The 24,231-nt window shown below is 42.9% G+C and overlaps 1 protein-coding gene across 3 annotated transcripts in view; it reads right to left on the reverse strand.

Moving 5' to 3' along the window:
- UBAP1 (ubiquitin associated protein 1) overlaps positions 1-21,933 on the reverse strand; it is a 34,059-nt gene extending 12,126 nt beyond the window's left edge. For 2 of the 3 annotated variants that reach the window (XM_029961546.1, XM_029961547.1), the window contains exons 1-3: positions 21,794-21,933; positions 4,724-4,764; positions 271-395 (exon numbers count right to left, since the gene is read on the reverse strand). In XM_029961546.1, the coding sequence (XP_029817406.1) occupies positions 271-395; positions 4,724-4,757 (159 nt within the window). In that variant the 5' untranslated portion in view covers positions 4,758-4,764; positions 21,794-21,933. The remainder of the gene's footprint in view (positions 1-270; positions 396-4,723; positions 4,765-21,793) is intronic. The other variant, XM_029961545.1, reaches the window with a different exon arrangement.
- Between the last annotated feature and the right edge of the window lie 2,298 nt (positions 21,934-24,231).

Consider the following 24,231-nt stretch of genomic DNA (forward strand, 5'->3'; position numbering starts at 1 on the left):
TTCAAAGTAGATACACTAAAATAAATGCTTAAAAATAAAAACCTAGTGGCTTTCTAAGGAAACAACAAGGAGAAGCTTTTTGCATGACCCATCATATTTCTATCCTTCTATAAAGTCTAACAACAGACATTCTGCAAATACTGTCTGGTACATGAAATGACACCACAGGACTGACATGACTCGTGAGTGAACTGTGACTACCTGCAATTTACAGCACCACATGTTGGGGTCAGGGGAGAAGAGAGCAGAAAGGCAAAACACATCACTCACCTGGGCTTCTCTGACAAGCTGAGAAGAATCAGGCAGACAGAAACCAATTGGTAATCCAACCTTTGCTGGGGTTTTGAACTTGTCTCCTATCTTAAAAGGGACATCATCAAGGTAACTGAAAGGCCCTAAAATCAGAAGCAGAAATTATATTAAAAAAATCCCCACAACTTGCAAGTTGAATGCTTTCAATTAAGGCTCACTTTGCTGTATTTGGGAGCTATTTTATCTCTGCTGCCACAACTATGTCAGGTGACAGTACAAACGAAGTTTGAAGTTGTTTGGACTTTGATGCCTCAGTTTTGTTTGTGGAGTTTGTTTGGTTTGTTTAGACGTTCTAGCCTACAACTGTTAAAAAAAAAGGCAATGCCCCTCACAACATAACAATCCATCATATTTTGAAGTCTCTGCACCCCATGTCCTACTTTCCTGTGTGACAAGACTATTCCTACACAACTGGATGCTGAAGGTCTCCTGAATGTTGTATTCTCTTATATCTCTATAAACAGATCCATCACTTTTTACCATATTCAAAAGAAGTTTTGATATGACCCAGCTTTAGAGCAGCTAAGACGAACTAAAATCCACGTTTTGACATGCAAGTAGGAGGTAACATTCAGAAAGAAGTGGTCACAAGGGCAAAGTGACGACCCACAGACATTCCACTTTAACCAAAACACAGTGAAATATCACAACTATTTAGCACAGCAGTTCTGATTCTTGAAACAAGGCAATCAAACTTGATCAGGTGCTACATCTGTCCTTTGTATCTATCACTTACACCTGATATTTAAAAAATGTTTTAGGGTGACACTTTTCAGGCATCCTACAAACTCACAAGGCAAAAACCACTTAAGCTCAGCCACCTCCACCAGACTATTGCCGTGTTTTCCTTGAGCTACTGTGAAGAAGTACGGGAAAACCCACAGTACAAATTGCACTCGTTTTTTTGATTAACTGAAAATGATCTCTTGGGTTGCTGGTCTAAGCTTTGGGAATTACAGGCAAAGTTTCTGGTGTGTGTATCAAAAGTGCCTCTAGGCCTCCCGTGAAACTCCTCTTTGAGTGAGGCAGATAAAGAGAGACATCAGTGGCAATAACTGAGAGGGTGTTCAGTGCCAAACCCCTCGCTCAGTGAACTGTGACTTGCCATTTTTATCTGACCCATTTTCATACTCAGATGGCAGCTTAAGTACTGTTTGTGTTCCCTCACTGTCAACTCATCTACAAGGCAGCCACAGCTCCCAGAGGCCAAGCAGCTTTCAAAAACAGGAACATCCTGTCAATTTGGAGTTACCAGTTTGTGGGCTGTCATCACTTGAGCTCTCATTCCACGCACTGGAGGTGCTGGTCACAGAGTTTTGTTAAGACACAGGTGCTGTCTCCTGCACTTTGAAACCATCAGGGTGAACACCACCTGCACCTCCAGGATGAGAACACACTCCAAGTAGAATATAATAGCATTTTCACTGATCCTTAGTGGGAATAACATGTTTAACTGCACCATGTCACCCAAATTGTATTGGAGCCGGCAATTTGAGAACCAAAGCATTTGCTTATACAGAAATAGCAACTGTGGCAGCCTCTGCACCAGGAGCAGTAAATCGTGGCCAAGTCATGGACAAACAGAGCCCAGACTGTTGCTACTATGTTCTGCATAGTCCCACTCGCACAAGTCCTGTTCCAAGCCAGATGATCCGGGTGCAGCAGGAATGCTTCTCCGCGTGGATCTCGCCGGCCAATTAGCTCAGTGTTCAAATACTTGTCTCATTAAACCTATTAACACAGTAAGTGGCAGACACCTCTCCTTGCACAAGTGCACCTGAAAGAGATACCAGCCACAGGGGCTACAAGCCCAGACTGTGGTATTTACATAGTAACTCCTATTTTGCTCAGAAAATAAAATGAAACACACCTAGATGGGCTGCACTTACAGATGCCAGCTTAACCTGAAAAGCTTGACTAAGGAGTAAAAGCTTTCTAGTTTCTCCCCAGTATACTGATATTTTAATAACCACTGCTATAACCTCATCTTGAATACGACTCTGCTACAAAACACACAAACACATATTAGGAACACACCAAGTGTTTCAGGACAGTTGATGATAAAAAGTCTTTCTGAGGCAAAACACTGATGCACATAGCATTCAGTTTGTTCCAGCCCAGTCAGAACGGTACTAGTTTGGTGATGCTGTTTCAAAGTCACATGTTCAAGTGAAACAACTTAAGTTTTTTTGAAACTGTTATTTAATATGCCTGTTGACCACTTCATCCTTTTATCAGTTAAAAGCACACTGAGGAATTTCTGAGAATAGCTCTGGCAAAAGTGTACCTGCCAGCCTGGTCCCTGACACTGTGCTCTGTATTACACTCCTGCCTAACAAAGATTCCTCTCCACTATAGTGTAATGCAGAAGTCACTGGTCAAACCACAGAAATGTCCTCCAGTTTGGTAGCAAAACAGAAACACTTCAGAAAAAAAAAACAAACAGTTACCAGTTATGAATGGGGAACAGTTTTGAAAGCATGTGGAACTGAGTTTTCACGGTCACACGAACCACGCTTATGCAATTGTCAGAAATCAGAGTTAAAAGCTTTTAAATTCTATAGTGACAACGATAACACAAACATTATCATGCTGCACTTGGCATAACCCACACTTTTTGCACAACAGATGAAAGCTGCATTTCTACATGCCACTAATTCCTACAACTTAAGCTTGAACTTCCAATCATTCAAATGACAGAAGAGGACCTGAAGTTACACGGTTAGGAATAGTTACAGGTGTATGCTAAGAACACCCTTAAAGACATGAAAAGGGTTCCTTTTCTCTCCACTCATACTTTGTGGTCCCATCTTCATCTCCATTTGAACGTGGTCCTGAGAAACCTGAGCTTAAGCAGGGGGTTTGGACATAATCTGCAGATGTCCCTGCCAGCCTCAACCATTCTGTGATTCAACATCAGTCCTCTAACCTCTAATAAGTAGCTCAGCAATAATCACAAGAGATACATCAACTAAATTGACTGATTTCATCAACCTGCCAGACACCGAGCTGCAGGCAGCTGTTGGACAAGATGCTTTACAGTAAGCCAAAACTCAGTTAGTAGGACTATTCTTAACAACCCCGGAGAAGACTGAAACAACTGTCCTGCTGATTTCTTAGGACACCATTAATCCAAGGAAGTTGCTCCACTGCTCCTCAGAAACAGTACTGTGACAGTGTCGCTGGTCATTAGGAACAGAGGGCACGCAGAAGAGCAGACAAGTTACCAAGGCAGCTCACAGCACCATTTGTCTGGGCCTTGTTATTTTGAAGCCAGGAGCATGTTCCAGCACACTGTACTGTTTTGGGAAATTTTTAAGACACGTTGAATTCTAGCTGTGGGCAGCGTCTTTGCTCGTCCAGTTGGGCAAACAGGAGAGAAAAATTAAAACAGACACAGAAGACAAGCAGTTAGAGACTGTTTACAGATAAAGAAGCAACTGCTGAAGGGCTGGTAGCTACTTAATGAGGAAATTAGTTGTCTTGCAGCAGGATCATTGGGCCACAGCAAAGGAGACCATCTAAAAATTAAGTTTTGATAGGCTCTTTTTATTAATCCTTAACCATGGACTTAAGTGAGGCATTTCTTATTTTGTACTTTAACTTTACACTTGCAAGACTAAATAAAAAGCTCAAGGACAACTGGAATTCCCCAGAACCTTCTTATCTGAAAAATTAACAATAAAGATCATGGCTGAATTTCTAAAAGCAGAAGTTTTGACAGCATGAAAAGCCATGATTACCGATTTGAGGAAGCCACATCACATACAAGAAGCTGAACTTTAATGTTCCACAGAAATATTATTTGCACTCAAGTTACAACTTATTTTCTAAAAACTATGCATATACACAGGCAAATAACTTTTATGATACAAATCATCTGCATGACTTTACACATCTCATATGCAGAAGATAAAAAAATATAGTCTGTTTTTCATCTGCCTTCTGAACCAGATTAGTCCATTTTAAGAAAGAAATTCATGGTTGAGTAAAGACCAAGCACAGTTCAATGTTATATTGAAAGCTTCACTTTCATTTCAACTTCTCATATGGCTTCCATAGGAAGATGCTACAGCTCCAGCATCCACTTCAGCAAACATCAGAGCAGTCTCACAACTGCAGTTCAGCTTTGATTTTGAAGGGAGTAAGTGGGATAAGGGGAAGATATAACTCTGCCATGACAGAGTAGGGAATAGTCACAGGCTGAATTTCAGTTCAATCAGAGAACAAGCACATATAGCACCAGCAAGCAACTATTCCAGAAGGAAGCCAAGGCAGTTCATTCCTAATGAAAAAACTACTCTGTGGCTAAACAGATTAGTCTGTATGGACTGTCTAGGATGGGACATCAGTCAGCAGCAATAGTAGAATTTATCCTGTTGAAAAGACAAGGATGCCAAATTTCACTTACCATGAGAGTCAGATCCCAACTTCTTAGAAGCCATTTAGAACCTGAAAAACAGTTTAAAACAGCTTTAACAACTTCATATATGTAGCACAGATCAAGTCTACGCTGTTCCAGAGTCCTACATCTAGGTTAGTGAACACGTTGCAGACACTTCATGTGCCTGTTCCCAAGACAGACAAGCAGACTTATTTTACAACCTTGAGAACCAACTGAGCAGACAAATAACTTAGCCCAGGATCTGCCAATCTAAAGGGCAAAACCAACTAACCAAACCACAAAAACCCAAACAAATCAACCAGACACAACCTCGTTGATCAGGAAGACAGAGTTCCAGATGACAGCACTCGGAGGCCTCTCTCTCCCAGCCCCATGGAGCACACCCTGCTTCCCTTGGCATTAAGAATAGCTCTTCCTACTGGAAATACCACATTGATCCTCTTCAGTTTAATCCCTGCTGCTCTAAAAGGGGATACTACCATACTGGGCACACAGTCAGTTAGCCAGTGAGGCACTTGTCTAGACACACTGGGTAATGCACAACACAGGTACACAATAAATGGTACCATTAGGAAGATACTTTTGGATACACACAAGAAAACACTGGTAAAAAAAGAGGTCTCATCCACTGCCCACAGAATTTACTAAAAACTTATAAAATTTAGATGCAAGATGTTAAACACAGAGTGTCTAGACAGCTTGTAAACAGAGAGTAGTCCTGCCCCGAGAAAAGAGTTGCTCGAGATAGAATTATCTGTCTAATTAGTTGTCAGCTAAATCCCTGCTCCAGGATGCTTATGGTATATTCAATAACATAACTGATTCTTTTGCTGGATTAGAAGGAAATCACAAGATCTATCTCAAGACAACACAGCATAATTCTTTGAATAACTGAATTTTTAAGTGATCCTGTGACGTTATGCATTACAAGGAATCAGAGCTGCCCTTTGTTCCTGAAGCCCTCCAGCTCATAGACTGAAATGCCCAACAGCTGATCTTCAAAAACATGGAGTTCTCTGGTACATCCCCAGGGGCAGCAGAGCACGTGGGGCAGATCATTCCCCAGTCAAGGACTCTTAGGCTCACTGTTTCCACTGCAGGTTCTAACTGCAAACATTACCTCAAAGGAAGGGAGTCATAAGGTGAGGATTACACAGACAGCTTAGCTATTCTTCCTTACTGCTGCTGACAGGACTGGGAACAAAGGTGCAAAGGTCCCTTTCAAGGTTATGTTGAAAGCAACAGGTGAACCAGCCCTACTGGCTAACGGGAATTCAGCACAGGGCTAAAGCCAAAGTGTACAAGGATCACCTGGGTGCAACCAGACTTCAAGAGACAACAGCCCATGGGGAAGTGAGTCATGCTGGGCAAGTCCAGCTGCACCTTGGACATATAACCTGTGTGTCATCCTGCTCAATGTTTACCAGCCTCTTCTCAGCACTGGTATTACATCCAAAACTATTCCACTAAGCCAGAAAACCCATTTTGGCACCTGCTGGCAACTGCTTCTCAGAAGCAAACAAAACATTAAGGATTCAAAGATGGAAGGAAAAGGAGATGAAGTAGTGCCAAGCCTACTATCTCACGAAGCATGTCAAGGGCAAAGCCACCAGACCATGCAGCAGAGCTGCATGTCAACCACTGGAGCTGAACGAGCTTTACTGGTCCCAGAGCCGCAGAGGAGACCAGACTGCAGACAACAGCACGTGAAATAGCTGTACTTTCAGACCCTGATCACGCTGCCAGACAAGCTGCTGTGTTGCTGGTTTGTCTATGTGAGAGTAGCAATTAAGACATCAGCTGGGTTTGTTATTACTGAAAAAGCCAAGTGAAATCGTACAGCCTTCACAAGCCTCACCAGTCCTCTGTTTGCTGCCGGACACTTGTGGCACTGCCTGCAATCCCATACCGTGGCTGTCCACCATCCACTGAACTTGGGACAAAGCCTACACACACTTCTTTTAGTTTCTCCAAGTTCTTTCTTCTAGTTACTACCTCAGACTGAAGAGCAAGTGGTCCTTTCTCCATAGAATTTAAGAACTTCCAAGGAGAGGAAGTAAACTCCTCACTTTCCCAACTTAACTGACACAGGAGTTCTCAGTGCAGCACCAGTTACTACAGCTCACTGCTCCAGGGACACTGGTGTACAAATCCCACTGAGCCAAAACTGCACATCTAACTTTCAGGGAGTTTTGCAGTAGCATATCCATCTGGAATTGCATCAAGTCTCAGTGTCAAAATACCTCACATAAGCAATATGTATCTTGCTTTTGTTGTCAATCCTGTAGTAAAACCTAGTGCAGACTTGGCATTTGCATTACTTTCAGGGTGCAGTGGGGAAAATGATTCCCCTGCCATATGTAACCCCTTATTTAACTACAGAACTAGCTAAGGCACATCAACAGCAAGCTAGTCATGAAATGGACCATTTCCAGAGACAGTCACCCTTTAGACTGAGGTACCATTAGAGATGATATCACACCAGTTCTTGCTGATGCACTGTGAGTATGCACTTAAGACACCATTACTGCAGAAGGCACTTGTCAGCAAACAGAATTGTTAAGCACCACACACAGTAACACAGAAATAGGCTGCCAGCCACATTTCATCACCCCCTTCCCAAAGAAGGTTTAATTAAAATAGTGTCTTGTGACTAATCAGATTTGATAGACTATTCAGGGACCACTGTTACAAGCATCTTGCTGTTGCTCTGTCCTCCTGGTTGGGAAAAAAGTACTTGCAGCCCGTTAGAACGTTACTGATGTTGTTACTATGCTACTAGGCGTTACCTGAATATCCATTACACTGTGCAGTAAAAGTTTGCTTATTTTTGGTACCACTCATGTAGAAATTTAAAGGACCTGCTTCCAAAGCCTTACTCCAAACCAGATGATGGACAACTGCAGCCCTATCAATCTTCCCTTTCATCTCCAGTCTCCTGAACAGGATGCTCAAAGGCACCTGTGGGTAACAGCATGTGGGGGCACAAATTTTGGCCTGATGCTTTACTGCACACTGTAAATTGGTAAAGGATCTACTCTACTGCATGTAACCCTTCTCAACACTTTTCCTGGCCTAGGGAAAACAGTTGTGTAATACTAGAGGTGTTCTTACTGCCACCTCTCTTCTGGCTCTGTGGCTCTCCTCAGCCACATTTCCTCATTCTTGGTTCTGGCCAACCCTCTAAAGAGAAGATCATGGCTACAAGTGCCTAAAAGTTATAAGCAACTGAAGCAACCTGATGTGAACTCTCCCCTTCCCATCTGTATAATTTTTCTGACAGTAACAGTGAGGTAGCAGGTCAACATTCCTAGAAACCAGCCAGCCCGAGGAACGCAGTGTAGCAGAGCCCAGGATGAGGACAGAGGACCTCAGAGAAGCCATGATAGAAGTACAGGGAGGACGGGGAGAAAACCACCACCACCACCACAACAACAACAAAAACAACAAAAAGATGTAGAAATAGGAGAAGTGACAAGGCAAAACCGATGACAGAAATAATTAGCACAAAGAGAGGTGACAAGCTGGAAAGGCTTGAAGGGACGGCACAGAGGTGACCAGGGCAATCCACCGGACACGTCATCACTTAAACCTCAATGACATTTCGCTGTGCTGCCAGACAAGGAGAACAAAGAGAAGCATGACTTGGTGCAGGGAAGCAATGCCAAAGGGAGAGTGTCATCAACAGACCAGAGCAAAGAAATTATTATAAAGAGTGACTCATGGGGAGCTGCTGGGAAGTTGGGGTGGTTTTTAATTCTTAGCTCAATGTTTCTTCTATTGGTGTTTTCCCTGAAGCTTATATCTACATTCCTTTTCTTCTGAAAGAGCTCTGACTGGACAACTTGGAAGAATCCTACCTATAGAATGATACCTGTAACTGCTTTATCTGTGATAACTCAGATCAATTTGACTCTTCGCCAAGAAATGGGCTCTTGTTGCTAGATCCCTGGTTCTGGATTGCAAATATGTCCTGATTCCAGACTATGTGAATTCTCTGAAGTAACTCCCCCCTAAGATTAAGATAAATGGAAAATGTACTCCTTATCGGTCAGAGAAAACCAAAATGCCTCAAGTTATCAACCATAATGAAATCAGCCACCTCTATGATTTTCAGAGAAGAGAAACTTGATCTTGCAATTTCCATTTTACTTGCTAATATACGTCATGTAGTCTACACACTACTAAGGATGCATCATTCACTCTAAAAGCTACAAAAAGACTGAAAAAGTAAAAAAGAAAAGATTTTTTTTCCTGTCTATACTACATTCAAGAACTACTGCTGATTTTACAGGAAAGAGAAAAAGTGAAAGCAGTTTGATTCAAAGGGTCACAGGTGTTCAAAATTTAGACAGTAGTTTCAGTTTTCACCACACTACTTGTTTCAGTGCAAGTGAAAAGCTATAACCAACATCAGGATTCTGTATATAGCCTCAAACAGCAAAAAAAGAAGTCAACAGTGCCTGTTGCTAAGACAAAACAAAAGTTAAGATTCTCATATCAAAGCTTCCCACCTCCCTAAGTGTTCAGCCATTGCTACACAACTGAGATCTCTTATTAAGTGCTTCCACAATCCAGGAGATAAGTTACATGAAGGTTCTTGGTCCATTTTAAGATCAATGAGAACAAATCAGACCCTCCTTCAAGCAAACACTGGTGTGGAGTTGCCATCCAACATTCAACAGCCACTGGTTAAAACAAATCTAATGACATCTTCATCTTATAGGATACAAGTCCAAGTGGTCACCCTGCACTTCACCAAATGCAGAGTAGGGCTTACACTGACAACAGGAGGCTGAGGCAGGAAAGTGTGAGGTATCCCTGCTGCTTACAAACCCCATGGATCAACAATCCAAGCAGCTGTGATGAGAGATCTAACTCTGAAGAGCAGCCTGTAACATTACACTGATGCAGTTTGTTATTACTAGTGCAGTGACTGAGGGGCAGAGGGACAGGAACCAAGAAAATGGAAACTTTTAAAAAACACTTTCAGAATATGTGACTAGGAAGGGCAAGGAGAAAAGACCCCTTAAGAGCAGGTCTGTGTACAGACCACATTACTGGATTATAAGACAACACCAGTGATGGCAATAGCATGCATTATGGGGCTTTACATGTTCAATAGCATCTTCCTAGCAGTGAAAAACATTAGCAGACATTGATTCTTCAGATTGTGCCATGGCTTCATGTGGCACTGTGGGCAATTAGACCTTCTGCTTTGGGACCTCTCAGATGGTGGGAAGTTCAAGTAGAAGTCAGCTCCACAAGCTCTCAGAGAATCACGGCATCTCTCTGTGGTTCCATATGGATTCACAGCATTAATATCAGACACCTGTAGTTACAGTTACCCTCATGTCACCTCCCACTTTGCTCATCAGAGACACTGCATTTGTTAAAAGCACATACTGTTTGGGTTGGTTAAGGATTGTTTCAGTTTTCTCTTAACTGAAAACAGACACCTCTATTCCTCCTTTAAGATCCTGACTGTATACTTGGGACATGAGGTAATTTGCCATACCCTTCACCCAGAAATCAGGGATAACCCTACAATGGCTGTGGAAATGCAGCACACTAATGTACCAGTCTTTTAGTCACTCGGTGACTTACCAGTCATATAGGTTTCCAATGCAGTTGAAGCTTATAAACCACACAAACCTCTAAAAATACAAGTTCCACAAGCAAGAGCAAAAGGAAACAGAAAATCACTTATAGGCAGCCCTGTGGTAAAGCAGAAAGAGTGTAGGTTTTTCCTTTGGCCAGACACTGACATGTCAAACAACAGCATGGAAGATGCACTTACTCTTAATTCACATTTAACTGCTGCAGCAAATGGGTGACCCTTTTAGAAAGGACTCTTTCCAGAAAATTCAGTCCTGTCACAAGAGAAAACCACCTGCAACTAACATCTAAGACTGATCTGACGTCCAAACTTAGCAAACAAGAGGATAGCCCAGGTTCTGTCAACTCCAAGAGCAGATGTGGATTTTAGAGTGCAATAATTAATTATTTACAGATCATCTAAACAGAAAAGCTGAGGGAGAAAATAGATGTGATTACATCTTTTTTTTTCTTCTCAAGTTCAGCTTCACTAATTTAGAAGCTAAAAAAAAAATCACCAAAAAAGGATGGTAAACTGGAAATAGAGGGACTATCTTCCCCTCCTTGAGACACAAATGAAGCAAGATAGAAATCTGAGTGATAAATCATAGCATAAAATATAAATATGCCATGCAGTTCCTACATTCTCAGAAAAAGGTGAGAAAACATGATCCAGCACTCCTACCAGTGAGGGCTGCAGTAATCTCACAATGCATAAATGAAACAAGTCACAAATTTGATGAGCAGAGCAACTACTTTTAACTGCTATTTTCCTGTATCTAAAGTTTGGACAGGAAATACCTGCCAGTTCCAAGAGTTTAAAATAGTCAGAGGGAAGCATCTATTAACAATTTTAGCTACTTCAGCTTAATGAGCATGAGATTTCATACTACTACAAAAGAGGCAAATCTTAAACAGCAACCTTATAACTAGCCAGAGCCAGGCCAGTGCACCAACTTCCCTAGTAATTGCCAGCACTTTAAAAGAAAGCTAATACTTCAGCACAAATCTTCTTGAAGGAGAGAGTCTGCTAATTGCTACCTTCAACAACAGAACTGCCCACTTATTCTGTTCTTTCAGTAACAGTGTGTGAAAAAGCAGTGGAATATCTGCACACTTAAAATGTATGCCCCGAACCTACAGCATCATCAGCTAATTAAAATGCTGCTGTTTGTTGCAGTGGTACTTCAATATGTAACAAGCTGTTTCTGAAGTACTTGAATATTATTAATACTTCAAACTTGTCCCAGTTGTGAGTGAGGAGAGATAGGCAGACACTCCCAAAATGCTGCCAACACACAGTAAAACAGCTTTTGCCATTAATCAGAACATACCCTTCTTAATACAAAATTAATAGCATCTGTGCAGTTTCAAGCTTTTTCTTCTTATACTCTTTAACCAAAAGAGGACAGGTGGCTGATCTGATATTACTTAGAAACAAGCTGAACTCCATTGGACACACCAGAACCTACTCCCAATACCAACATAAGAACTCAAGTTATTTTACTGCAGAAAGCAATTAGTATTTATTCATATTCTTTTGATATATATTTATTAACCAGAACTTAATGCATTTAAACATGTTAAGCAATTAAATGACTACTTAAAAAAATCCATTCCAAGGAAAGCTATACAACTGTCACGTTTTCCCTGTTTCATTTCAGAAGAGAAATTATGTAATTTGTTGGTAATTATGGTTTTGGTTAGAAATCTGGTGAAATACTAATGCTTATGGAATTACTTTAACAAAGCAGACAAAAAGCATCAAGCAAGAAATCAAGCTCGAAAAATAAAATCCGCCAGCAGGTCAAACATCACTTGCAATTTCACATATTTGATCTCAGCCAAAATATGTGCCTATTGCACTGCACAAGAATAATGGGGTCAGTGTTAGACTACTATAGATGCATCAACTTTTCCTTTTATACTTGGGTCACATGAGCTACCCACTCTCATCACACATTTAATACTTTCCCAAAAGGACTCAGTGTGGTAATGAGAGAAAAAAATAACTATTTCACCTCCAAACGGTGCCTGCCCTGCAGCAAGCAGGCTAAAACCTTGACATCCAGCATGGGAGCCGCTGCTTCATGTCCTGATTGCACTCTCAGTTCAAATACACGAGGCCAACAGTGGTCTTCTCCCACTCCCCACAGGATCTTTTCCATCATGTGGTTAAAACTGCTGCACTACTCCAGCCATCTGATGTCCCTGTGTCTCACTAATACATCTAATTTCTCTCAACAACTGTGGCTAAAAGAGGCACATTCTGAGAATATAAATTCCCTGCAGATTCACTTGATTTAGAAGCCACCAATCACTGAATGTTTCAGGTTGGAAGGGGCCTTCAAAGATCATTTACTCCACCCACTCTGTCACTTTCTCCCTTGACCAGGTTGCTCAAAGCCCCATCCAACCTGGCCTTGAACACTTACAGGGATGGAGCATCCACAAGTTCCCTGGACAACCTTTTCCAGTGTCTCACCACCCTTGTTTCTCCCTGATGTTCAATCTTCCCTCTTTTCAGTTTCATCTCTCAGTGTTGCCATTTTTCAGGAAAACGCCCTTATTCACCATCAGTTACTCTTTCTCCACTTTGAGATATGTGGAAACAGAGGTCCTAAACACTTCCTCCTTCTGAAGCACCAAAGAGCTGATCACAGCATACCTGGAAAAGTGTGGTCTCCAAAATGCTCTTTTGTGACATGACAACATAAGCTCAAACCATATCTCGTGAGCTTGGTTCGCCTTTGCCTTGACAGCACTGATGTGAGAAATGTGAACTACATCCCAGGTGCTACAGATGCGACAGTCCTCACATAATTACTTGACTTTTTCTTACTTGACTTTTCTTTACTTGACTTTTTTATGCAGTTTCATGTATCAACATGTCACTGGCACAGTCTCAGCTTTCAGTGTCAGCTCATTTTGTCCTCCATTCATGTGTCACTCCTATAGAGCCAACAGGCATCTGTCTTCATCCAACCCATTTTATCAAGACTGAGACAAGAAAATAAGCACAAACAGAAGTACACATTTGAAAAAAAAAAAAAAAAACAAACAGATTTTGCTGCACTGAAGGATAAAACTAACAGACCAGGAAAAAAAAAAATCCTCACCACTACAGAAGGTGAACACTCACTCTAGCTCCTGTAAAAAATTTGCTGAGCTGAGGCCTCAGCAAGGACATACTCCTCCCCAGATTAACTCAACAGAGTAAAGGAATCAAACTGAAATATTAAAAAAGTGCATCAAGCAAATTAAAAGATGGTCCTATTGCAGTAATGCCTAAACAAGAACCAAACTATGTCTCCAAACACAGTACCAGTCGAGCCTGCTTCCATGTTTTTCCAGTCAATCAAAACAGGACTGAATGACTGCATTAAAAAGATAGCATACATGGGAAATACTATTGGTAGACAACACCAAATTAAATTCCACCAGCAGAAGTCGTATTCTAAATGAGTAAGTTTAACTAGTTTTAATTAAACATGGAAATGGTGCCTAACAGAGCATTAAGAACAGGAAATTATTTTAAAGTGAATAGTAACTTCTTAATTATTTCTTGAAAAGGCTTGTTCACTTTAGAGAAGGCCAGAGCTGGTAGTAAAGATTATGTTCAGCTCTTTAAAAACACACGGAAACAGAACCATCATTACCAGCTATCAAAAAAATAAATGCTCTGACACATAACAACAGCAGCAGACACTTGAACAGACTCTTGCAAACTGAGGGTATCCACACTGAGTACACTCCTGGAACTGAGTTCTTTGGGAGCACAGGAAGGTAACTTTTTGAGCAAGACTCTCTAGTGTAGAAAAGTAAAAATTTACCTTTGAGCAGCAAAGTTAAACTGCGGTTGACCCCAGCTACAGTGGATGTATTACAAGAATATGATAAGTAAATGAGCCACTTGTCATGTTGTACATTAGAAAACCTCAGTGTCCTACGCTACCTGAAGGCACCATAGCCAGTCCTGAGCAGAAACATCTTCCTTGCAATCTCCTGATTTTGGAGTTCTCCAACAAGAAAGACCCCTCTATTAAAATACAAGTGCTTAAACAGGAATATGGTTCAGCCTATAATCCAACAGCAGATGGAAAAGCTCAGGAATGGAAGACAAACAGGAGGGGAAAAGTCAGTACACCTGATAAACCAGGTTTACTCTATGTGTGCAACTGCTACAGCTGAGGTTATCAGCAAGGAAGATATACAAACATGCAGACAATCCTCACCCTCAGAAGGAAAGAAGAGCAACTACCCAGTTCCTGGGGGGTAACTTTCAAGGATGCTCCAGCTGCTACACTCATCTTTATACGCCGCTTCAGAAAGCCTTTCCATAGCACAGGTATCATTTCTCCCTCCCTTCCACAGTCAGACAAGATACTTAGTAGATCCCTAAGCATCATAAATTAACCTCCTTACCCACCTACCTTAATTTCAACTGTTTCCACATAAAATGAGTTTAAAGATTTCAATTTCCTCACTTAAAAAAAAAACCAAAACAAAAAAGTAAGAAAACAACAACTGAGGAGGTCTGCTTTCTGTGTAAAAAAATTCAGCTTGTCCTCTCAGCACTGCAATCCTATACTTGCAGTTAATCTTTGAGCAGATAAGTTTAAGGACTGATGTAGACTAGAAGTCTGCACTTCACTAAAAACACAGAGTGAACCTTCTATCACAAATGCACAGAGCAAAATCCAGAGACTCCCAAGGTGCTGGGAGCAACAGACACACACACACAGTTCCAAGCCTCCCAACTATAAGGGCGTATGGAGACTGAGCCCTTGGTGCTCAAGTGGAACTGAAAATAGAAAAGAAAACCAAAGCCACAGAAAGACTGCTTTCAGAAGAAATCTAGAAAGCTACATGATATTTATAATGCCAGGAATTACACACATACACATACTTTTCATTCATTACCTTTCCCCTGAGCGGAAAGCAGTTTTACTGAAATTCATTTACACCCTCTGCACTGCCTCAGTTCTCATACATGACTTCAAAATACCTGTCAAGGCACTTAACCAGCAGTAAAATTAATCCTCTTTTGCAGGTATGAGGAATAAAGCACAAACCTGAAGGTGTTTGTCATCCAGTTCAGCCAGTAAAGTCAGAACAGAACCTGTGTTTACCAAATCCCAAACCCACAGCTACCCCAGGAATCTCACTACATTCTTTCATTTGCACCAGTATCTTTGTCACCTCGATCTTCTCTATCAAATCACTCCTGTTCAGTCTTTTCTTATCTTACTATTAAAGCCTTAAGGATGCTCTTCTGGATTTGAACATGAATTTCGGTTTAGTCCAAACTTTATTTCTAAGTTACCACTTTAATTTAAGTCTATATACCGTATATCCACTCTCACTTAGTGGTATAAACTTTTTCCCTGCACATCAGAAATTTCTTCAGCAGCTACAGTAACGAATGCAGCCCCCAGAACACTTAAAGCAATGAATAACTAAACAGAAACGGTTCATTTTATGTGCAAAAGAAACCCTCAGAGACGCATTAGCTTCATTTCCTCAGGACATTTTGACAGATCTGACTCAGCTTCAGCAATCCAGCCTTACTTCTATTTTATAACTAGACCAGAAGAGGCTGATGGATGAGACTGCCCCATGACCACCCCAGAGTCATGGCTTATCCTCTCCAAACCTTCAACACACTGGCAACAACACGGGGCTGCTGACAGCACAGAGATCTTTCTCAGTGGACCATTATAACTGTGACAAGGCAGCAAGACGATTTTTTGGCTTTTTAGAAGGAAAGTGGAAAGAGTATGGGCTGGCCACTCCCCAGCTGAGATACCAGATATTCTCCTGTAACCTGAGAATCAGTCCCAGCCTGCCTCTCTCATAACCCATATGTCTGATTCAATCCAGCTTACTTTAGGGAATCAATCCCTAAAGTGCTGCCGAATGACAGCACATGAGCAATACATTTAGATTCCTGCAGGAACATTAAATTACATGAGAAATATGCCTTGAAGGAAGCTTGTCGTAAAACGGATACACAACTTTTCTCCCAAATTAAAGGGAAAGTGAGAAGACCTTTACACTACTTGGAGCTACAATCAACTTAGCCAGAGTACAGCCAGATCTCTTCACTAAATATGGTTATATTTCAAGTGTTCATCTCCACTGCTGTAACACACACAGAACACCCCCAGAGACAGGCAGCCCTTCAGAACTGGGTACTACTCCTGTATGCAACACAGAAGGTCAGTATGAACAGGATGACACTACCATGTCACAAAAACAGCCTGGACGGCCATTCTGCCAAACAAATGTCTGTTTCTAGAGCCCACCCCTGGCTCCAAAAGCAGCTTGGAGTAGTCTGGCCATTCATGTCAAACTCAACCTCTTCCTTTCATCTATCTCTCATCTTATAATTCGACAGTGGATTCTGGAAGCTGCATTTATTAACTCCTTTTCTAGTTGAAGATCTTCATGCAGCTGAGATTACAGGCCATAACAGTATTATTTTTATGTTCACACTTGAAATTACTAGCTTTCCCTTTGCACACAAATTAAGAAATATTCGACAGTGTTACTTAAAAGCAAAATGCTTTTTACCATCTTTTCTTGAATTTTCTTTGCAAAGGGGACATGACATTACTAAGCATAGGCATTCAGTGATCTAGGAAGGCATAAGATTTCCAGTTGAGCAAAGAGAAAACATGTATTAAACTCCCTCCTACAAACAAGAATAAAGCCTGTAACTGCAGGAAGGTTTTTCACTCAATCCCCTCTTCCCAACAAAGAATATAAAGGTACTTTCTGAAAAAGCTTTTTTTATACTGTTACAAAGACAGTAGCCAAAATGAAACTCAATAATCTTTCACCTATTTTCTACCAAGAAGTCAAACAGACTGGCAACAAGCTGCTTGTGGTGACATAATACTTAATTAAAAGATTAAGAGCACATTCTTTTCTCAGAGGCTGCGCAGCATAAAGCTTTTCTGTCCTTTTCCACCAAACACAGTTTTATTCCAGATAATTAAAGGTGATTTTATTCACATAAAGTCCTTTCCCTGGTACATATGCCTCCTATATTTCTAAGTCAAATCATTACACACTACTATGCAAGGACACCACATGATGGTATTAGTCATTAGGGTGGATCCCAGTGTGGCTTTGCTGTATCACAAAAGGAAATACTTAATGTTCTTACAATTACTTTGCAGACTGTTAATAAGATAGGAATCTAGCTTTATTTTGAAGTTCAGAATTGATGAGGCAAATCAAATTGAACACACAAGCACATCTCTGTGCCCAGATTAAGCACAGGGCTAAACTGTGACACAGCACAACTTGTAACAGGCACTGTCAGAAATCCACCTTCCCAAAACCAGGGCTTAAATCTCAACAGGCATTTCAGTCGGGGCTTCCTCTGCTGCTACCCTAGATATGTCAAAGCACAAACATATACATTAGGAAGGGGCTTAAATAAAATCTCTCACATAATCCAGTACATAGTTACCAAGAACTCCAGCAACACAGACCAGACAGGAGCTTGCAACCCTTTACTACTACTTTCCATTATACCAGCAATCAGTAGCTAAGTAGATTAAGTGTATTCATATTTAGACCATCTTCCAAATGAAGAACTGGCTACTCCTCAGATAGGATTCATATTCTTCCAATTTAAAGTGTTATTCTTGTGTAAGAGTAACAAAATGAAGCCGAGAAAACACAAGCACAGTTAGTTAGAAACTGTAATACTACTGATGCAATGTGGCATTTTGAACCAATCTGCTTTCCTTCCAGAAATAAACATTTAAGCCTAAATCAGAGCAATGACATTGCATTCCCCTTTTCACATAAGTCTGTGTTTCATGTACACTACAAGCTTAAAGGATTCTGGAAAGACCTTGTAGCTTTCAAAAATAAAAATAAATTAAAAAAAAATTTAAAAAAAAAAGAAACACACACACAAAAAACCCCCAACAACAACAACAAATAAATGCACAACCAATTCTAGACATACAAGCTGTCCTTTAAAAGTTTCCCAATCACAGGAAAAACTATTTCTTAGCATTTTAGGAAATGCCTTCCCTGTACAAGAAAGGATTCTGAATAAATTTAAGAGAGGGAAAGAAGGAAAGCCCCTCCTCAGCTCAGTTTCTGATGGAGACCTCAACACAGGACTATACTGACTGGAAAAGGTCATTAGGGACACAGAACATGAGCTTATTCAAACCAAGTCAGAGGGTCAAAGCATTAAGCAATGCACTTGCATACCAGAGAGGATTACCTACCTAAGCAGTTAACACACAACTGTGAGTTCAGGCTGGTATCAATCAGCTGCAATAATCCCAAGGATCGATTGCAGAGTGGTAAGTGCTGCAAGATCAATAGTGTTGCCTTCCCAGTTATCACAGCAAGCACACACAATGCCGTGAAGAGAAACCAACCTTTGATGCATCCTAGAAGACCTACTTTTTCAAACAAGAAAACTATTTATAATTCGTAAACAACCCCTCTTTGCCTTTTCTTCAAACAACTGTTTTCCAAAACATCTTCAGAGCTTTCCAATTACAGCTCCACTAGACCCTCTTTACACTGACATTGATCTGAATTGTACTGGTCAATTTTAAATAGACAGACATGCCTCTAGGTAGAGATCCTTGCAAAATGACAGCTGAAGCCCTCGAATTCATGATTGAAAAGACTGGGAGTGATTACACTAGAAACAAAATGCCAGAAAGGCTGGATAGAAGTTCTGTCTAATAAGTAAAACTAAATTTCTCAGAGACCAATTTATCAAAACATTCAACCCAGCATCAATTATAAAATACAGGAACAGGCTGCTGTAAAAACTTATTATACAGAGACTGGACATGGACAACAATACTGCATGTCTGAATTATCAATTCCTACAGCTTGTGGAAGCAACAGAAAACCATTATCTTACACAGTTAAAAAGAAGAACGAGTAAGTTGATACTTTTTGTGTCATTATAGCACTTTTGCCACCAGCACCAACCAAAACAGCTTCAGCTGCGAGCATGACAGTTGGATGATGCTGGATTGGTCCAGAAACCTGATTCCTCTTCTGTTAGTTACAGGTTTTTATCTCTAGGATAGCAAGCACTGGGCACTGCAAAACACCACGTGAGTAACAGAGATGGACAGAAAAATCATAAGGGTGAAAAACAGTCATGGACACGTGGAAGAGCTCCATCAACACAGACTATACAGTAAGTCTCTGAGATGATCAGTATACTCTTTGAATATTCTGAAAATTAAATTCTACTCATTAAAGAGAAACCAACACTTACTGATTAACATATCTTCTACCTGAGATTTCCCTGGTTTTCCTTTTGAAGTTTCATGTGCCTTTGTTTCTGCTCACACTTGACTTATGCAGTGTCTGACCTTAGTAGCTGCAGCTTCTCCTCTGACTGCACAGTGCACCCATACGAGGAAAAAAAACAAACAAAAGGAGGTATCAAACAGTGGAGGCCACACACAAACAGTGAAGGAAGGAAAGGACAACCACTTTCAGTTTTGCTTCTGAGACTAAACCCACAAGTTGCAAAAGCTGTTTAAAAATTGCCTGCTTTCTGTCCCCCTACCCTTAGAATTAAGGTCGTTGCCTAAAAGGTTTAAGTCACCCTAAAGCAGCACTGCTCCCTTTGAATCGCAGCTCTGTGAGCACAGGAAACTGAGGTCATTAAGCAGCAGCTCTGCGCGGTGCTGCAATCCAACACCACACCACTCATAGCCTCGAACGCATCGGCCCAGCCCGGCCCTGCTGCTGCCACAGGGGACAGCTCAGCCCATCCCACTGCCCTGGCTACGACAGAGCTCCACACAGATCGCTGTTCCCTACGGAGAAAATGGCAGCAGGAGGCCAAAACAGTTTTTTCCCCCCCTCCTCTCCCCTGAAAAATGTCAGGAAACAGCAGTTGCAGGAGTTGCAGAAACACTTCAAGGCTGGTAAGGGAAGGAAGGTGAGGAAGAGGTCTGGCCAACTGCAGCAATTCCTCTTTTTCCCTAACACCCTGGGCCACAGCTGGAGTAAGATTCCCCTCACCAAGCTCCCACAGAAGACTCTTAACCCCGTGACAGGCTGTGGGATGCAGCATGCCTTACTTCCATCGGGAGCACAGCCACTGAAGTGACTTCACCACTCACAGCCCAGCTCCTTAGCTTGGCTTAAATGCAACACAGAAACATTTCACTGAGTCCGAGATAGCAGCAATGTTAGTTCCACAGCCAAGTGCCAGAGTCCACCTGGTTATCTCTATTCTAATGAGACAGAGGACACGTCATAAGACTTCTGTAAGACTGGGGTTTTTTTTCACTAGTTTGGAATTTTTGATGATGTGAAGAGTAAAAACAGTTGAGAAGGTGATTACTTATTTCCAACTACTGTAATTTCTTTTAATAATTAAAGAAAACCCCAAAGAAAGATAACTTTGCCTTTAAAAATGATAAATTTTGAGCTATCAAAATACAGGGAGACAGCCCTTGAATTACACAGAATAGCTTCATAAAAGTGTTAAATGTTTAACTTCTGGTAAGCACTGAGCTAAACAGAACACGAAGCACTACCAGGAAGTCAGAAACTACAAAACTGAAGTATTTTTACACCAATGCATATAACCATGGGATGTCTGCATCTCAAATGCAGAGAGAGAGACATTCAAAAGCAGAACAGAAGAAAAGACCCAAAAATAGGTGATGAGCAGAGAGAAGGAAGAGTAGGCCTATGACCCATGAAGTGAAGACAACTGGCTCCTCATCCTTAAAGGAGGTGCAACCAAAGAGTGATCACTCTGTGATTTAGCAGTGGTTTAGAAAAAGTCTGAAGTCACAAGCGGCACAGGGAAGATGTGCTGTGAAAACCTACAGTGTTCAAGCGACAGAAACTAACAAGTTACCTGGAGGCAGCCTCAACAAGCACCACACCCTCAAACAAAAATCCGATGTTTTTGCTCTTGACGAGTTTAAGTTACTGCGAGGGGGCACCTCCCAGCGCCACAGACACCAAACGCTCACTCCGATTTCAACAGCAGCCGGGCAAACTCAGCAAGGGTGAACTCATCAGCGGTTATTAAGCAGAGAGACATTTCCCGGACTCCGACAACCCCGGAAACTACTGGAAAGCAGGAGCGTCACCCCCGGGCCCGACCTGCCCCTGTCCCGCTGAGCCGGGCGGGGGCGGACGGTCCCTGACCCCGGAGGAGGGGGAGAAGGAGCGCGGTCCGGCTCCGGTCCCCACGTCCAGGCCCCGCTGCGAGGGGACCGGTACCGCCAGCACCGTCTGCCCCTCCTCGCTGTCCCGCCCGGCATCTGCGGCCCCCGGTCCCCCTGTCCCCGCCCGGTACCTGCGGCCCCCGGCCCCGCTATCCCTGCCCAGCACCTGCGGTCTCCGGCCCCCCTGTCCCCGCCCGGTACCTGCGGCCCCCGGCCCCGCTATCCCTGCCCAGCACCTGCGGTCTCCGGCCCCCCTGTCCCCGTCCGGTACCTGCGGCCGCCGGCCCCGCTGTGCCGCCGCTGTCCCGCGGTCCCTGCCCGTCCCTCCCTACGGGCCCCACTCGGCGCCGCCGGACTCGGGCGACGCCATCTTGTCTGGGCCCCGCCGGCGGGATGGCGTCACGCCGCGACGTCACGCTCCCCGCCGGGCCAATCGGGAGCGGACTGAGGTGACGTCACCCGGAGGGGATGGGGCGGGGAGCAAGATGAGCCACGCCCCTTTCCTCGGGGGGCGGGGCGGGGCCAGGGAGTGTCCCTGTCCCATTCCTTGTCGTGTCCCATTGCCTGTGTCATTCCCTGTCCCTGCCCTTGTCCCTGTCCCTATCCCATTCCCTGTCTCTGTCCCTGTGCCAGCCACGTGCCTGTCCCCATCTCCTACCCTACCCAGGGGCTCCTGCGACACCTCCTGCCCCTCTCCCAGATGGGCTCCATGAGATGGTCCCTAAAGGGCTGGATGAAGGTGGGGAGCAGGGCCCAGGGAGGCCATTTCACCTCTCAGCCCCTTTCCTCAGCATCCACAGCACCCCCTCCACCTCCCTTGTCCCTTCCCCTGAGGGGCTGAGGGGACACAGCCAGTGGGTTTTCAGCCTTTTGATTGGTCCTTGTTCCAAAATGGAGGGGTTTTGTCCCAACTACGGGTGGCAGTTGTGCATGTGAGGGAGGATATGGAGAAGGGAATTAATAGTGAGAAATCAAGACTGAAAACTGTCAAACTAGAATTATCCTTTCTATCCTCAGGGGAAGCTGGGAAGCCTGAGAGGTTCTATTTCACTTTGGCCTCTGACAGCACCCTTGTCTTTGGGGCTAGTTAGAGGAAAACACAGAAAGTCATAAAAACGATGTCATATCAGGAAAATGTTTACTGATTCCTGTGACTTGAGGCACCATTAGGTTTCAGGTGCTCAGGAACTGCCATTTTTTTCCAACCTGCCTAGACCTTTTTCTTGTTTCTCCTCGTCCTGTTTCTCTTCTCTGCAATGCCACTGGCAAGTGGCAGTCGCTGGGGTTGGATGACCCACAGTTTTGGCTCTATAATCACAGAAAAAAGTGCGTATGAGTTGTGTGAACATCAGAAAAATCACTCATCCATCCACATGGGGTGCAATGAAAAGCGAATACGCTATATCCCTTTAATTCCCCAGAAATAAGGGATTTCCCAGATGGAATGGTGTGGGAAAATGACTGTGTGTAAAATTAGAGAAAACTGGGAAGTTATATTAACAATTTAACAGAAATTGTGACAGTATGGAAATGATAGGGTGAAGTACAGGTGCTGCTCCCTGGATGGAATGCGGTCAGCATGCCCGGCTTCCCACACACAATCCTTGCTGAAGGGGACTAAATGGAGAGTGGAGTGGAAACACTCGATGGCACTTTGTAGCTGAAAAGCCACACAGCAGCTGTCAATCAAGAGAGAAAAATAGAAGATGTCTTGCTGCTGAACCAGTAATTGTGGCGAGATCACAGATGCAATACTGGCACCCACCTTCATCCCAAAGATTACTGAGGTGTAACAGATGTTACCCACCTCCAAGGTACGACCACCCTGCACTGCACATGACGTATGACTGGAGTTACTCAGGCTACATCTGAATGCAAAAAATAGCATAAAAGTAAGTTAAAAATGGGGAAAAGTTAGCGAAGACTCCATCCTAACTTCTGGAATCAGCTGACAGGCTGAACCTGTCTTCTCCCTCATGGGGCCTGTTGGGTAAGGAACAGATTCTATGTGGGGTGACCGATTATCTCAAGCCAGCCTTCTTTAATTATCAGAGCTTGTCCGTAGAATGCTTTGGATATGTTTTTCCAGCCAGATACTATCACCAGCAATCTTTGAACCTTAACCTGTCCCAATTTTCTATGAGATTAATAAAGAGTGTTATTACATAAACTGTTGGTGTGAGTCCTCCAAGGGTACTGGCAGTGGAGTGCAGGGGGTAACACACTCGGCTGCGGAGGCCTGGGAGAGGGTCTCTCTTATGTTATTAGCATGTGTGCATCCCTGGATCTTCCCTGGGGTGCCGACAGACCAATTAAAGGTGTGGAGATCCTCGAGCAGGTCTTCGTGTTTGTGTGTGACCCTGAACAATTCAGTCGAACTGCCCTCCGATCCAGTGGATGGTTCAGTGGAGAGCTGGACATGTGGAGGAATTTTTTCATAGAAAGGCTGATTAGATACTGGAATGGGCTGGCCAGGAGGGTAGTGGAGCCACCATCTCTGGAGGTGTTTAAGGAAAAATTGGACGTGGCACTTGGTGCCATGGTCTAGTTGCCGTGGTGGTAGATCAGTCACAGGTTGGACTCAATGATCTCAAAGGTCTTTTACAGCCTGATTCATTCTGTGGTTCTGTGACTCTGTTCCCGTTATGGGACCCTTTCCTGGGGTTTTGGGAAAAATCCCTCCTTTTCCTGAGGGAATGCCAAGTCCCT

Source organism: Manacus vitellinus, unplaced genomic scaffold (genome assembly GCF_001715985.3).
Source record: "Manacus vitellinus isolate BGI_N305 unplaced genomic scaffold, ASM171598v3 scaffold_36_pilon, whole genome shotgun sequence".
In the NCBI taxonomy this organism is placed as follows: Eukaryota; Metazoa; Chordata; class Aves; order Passeriformes; family Pipridae; genus Manacus; species Manacus vitellinus.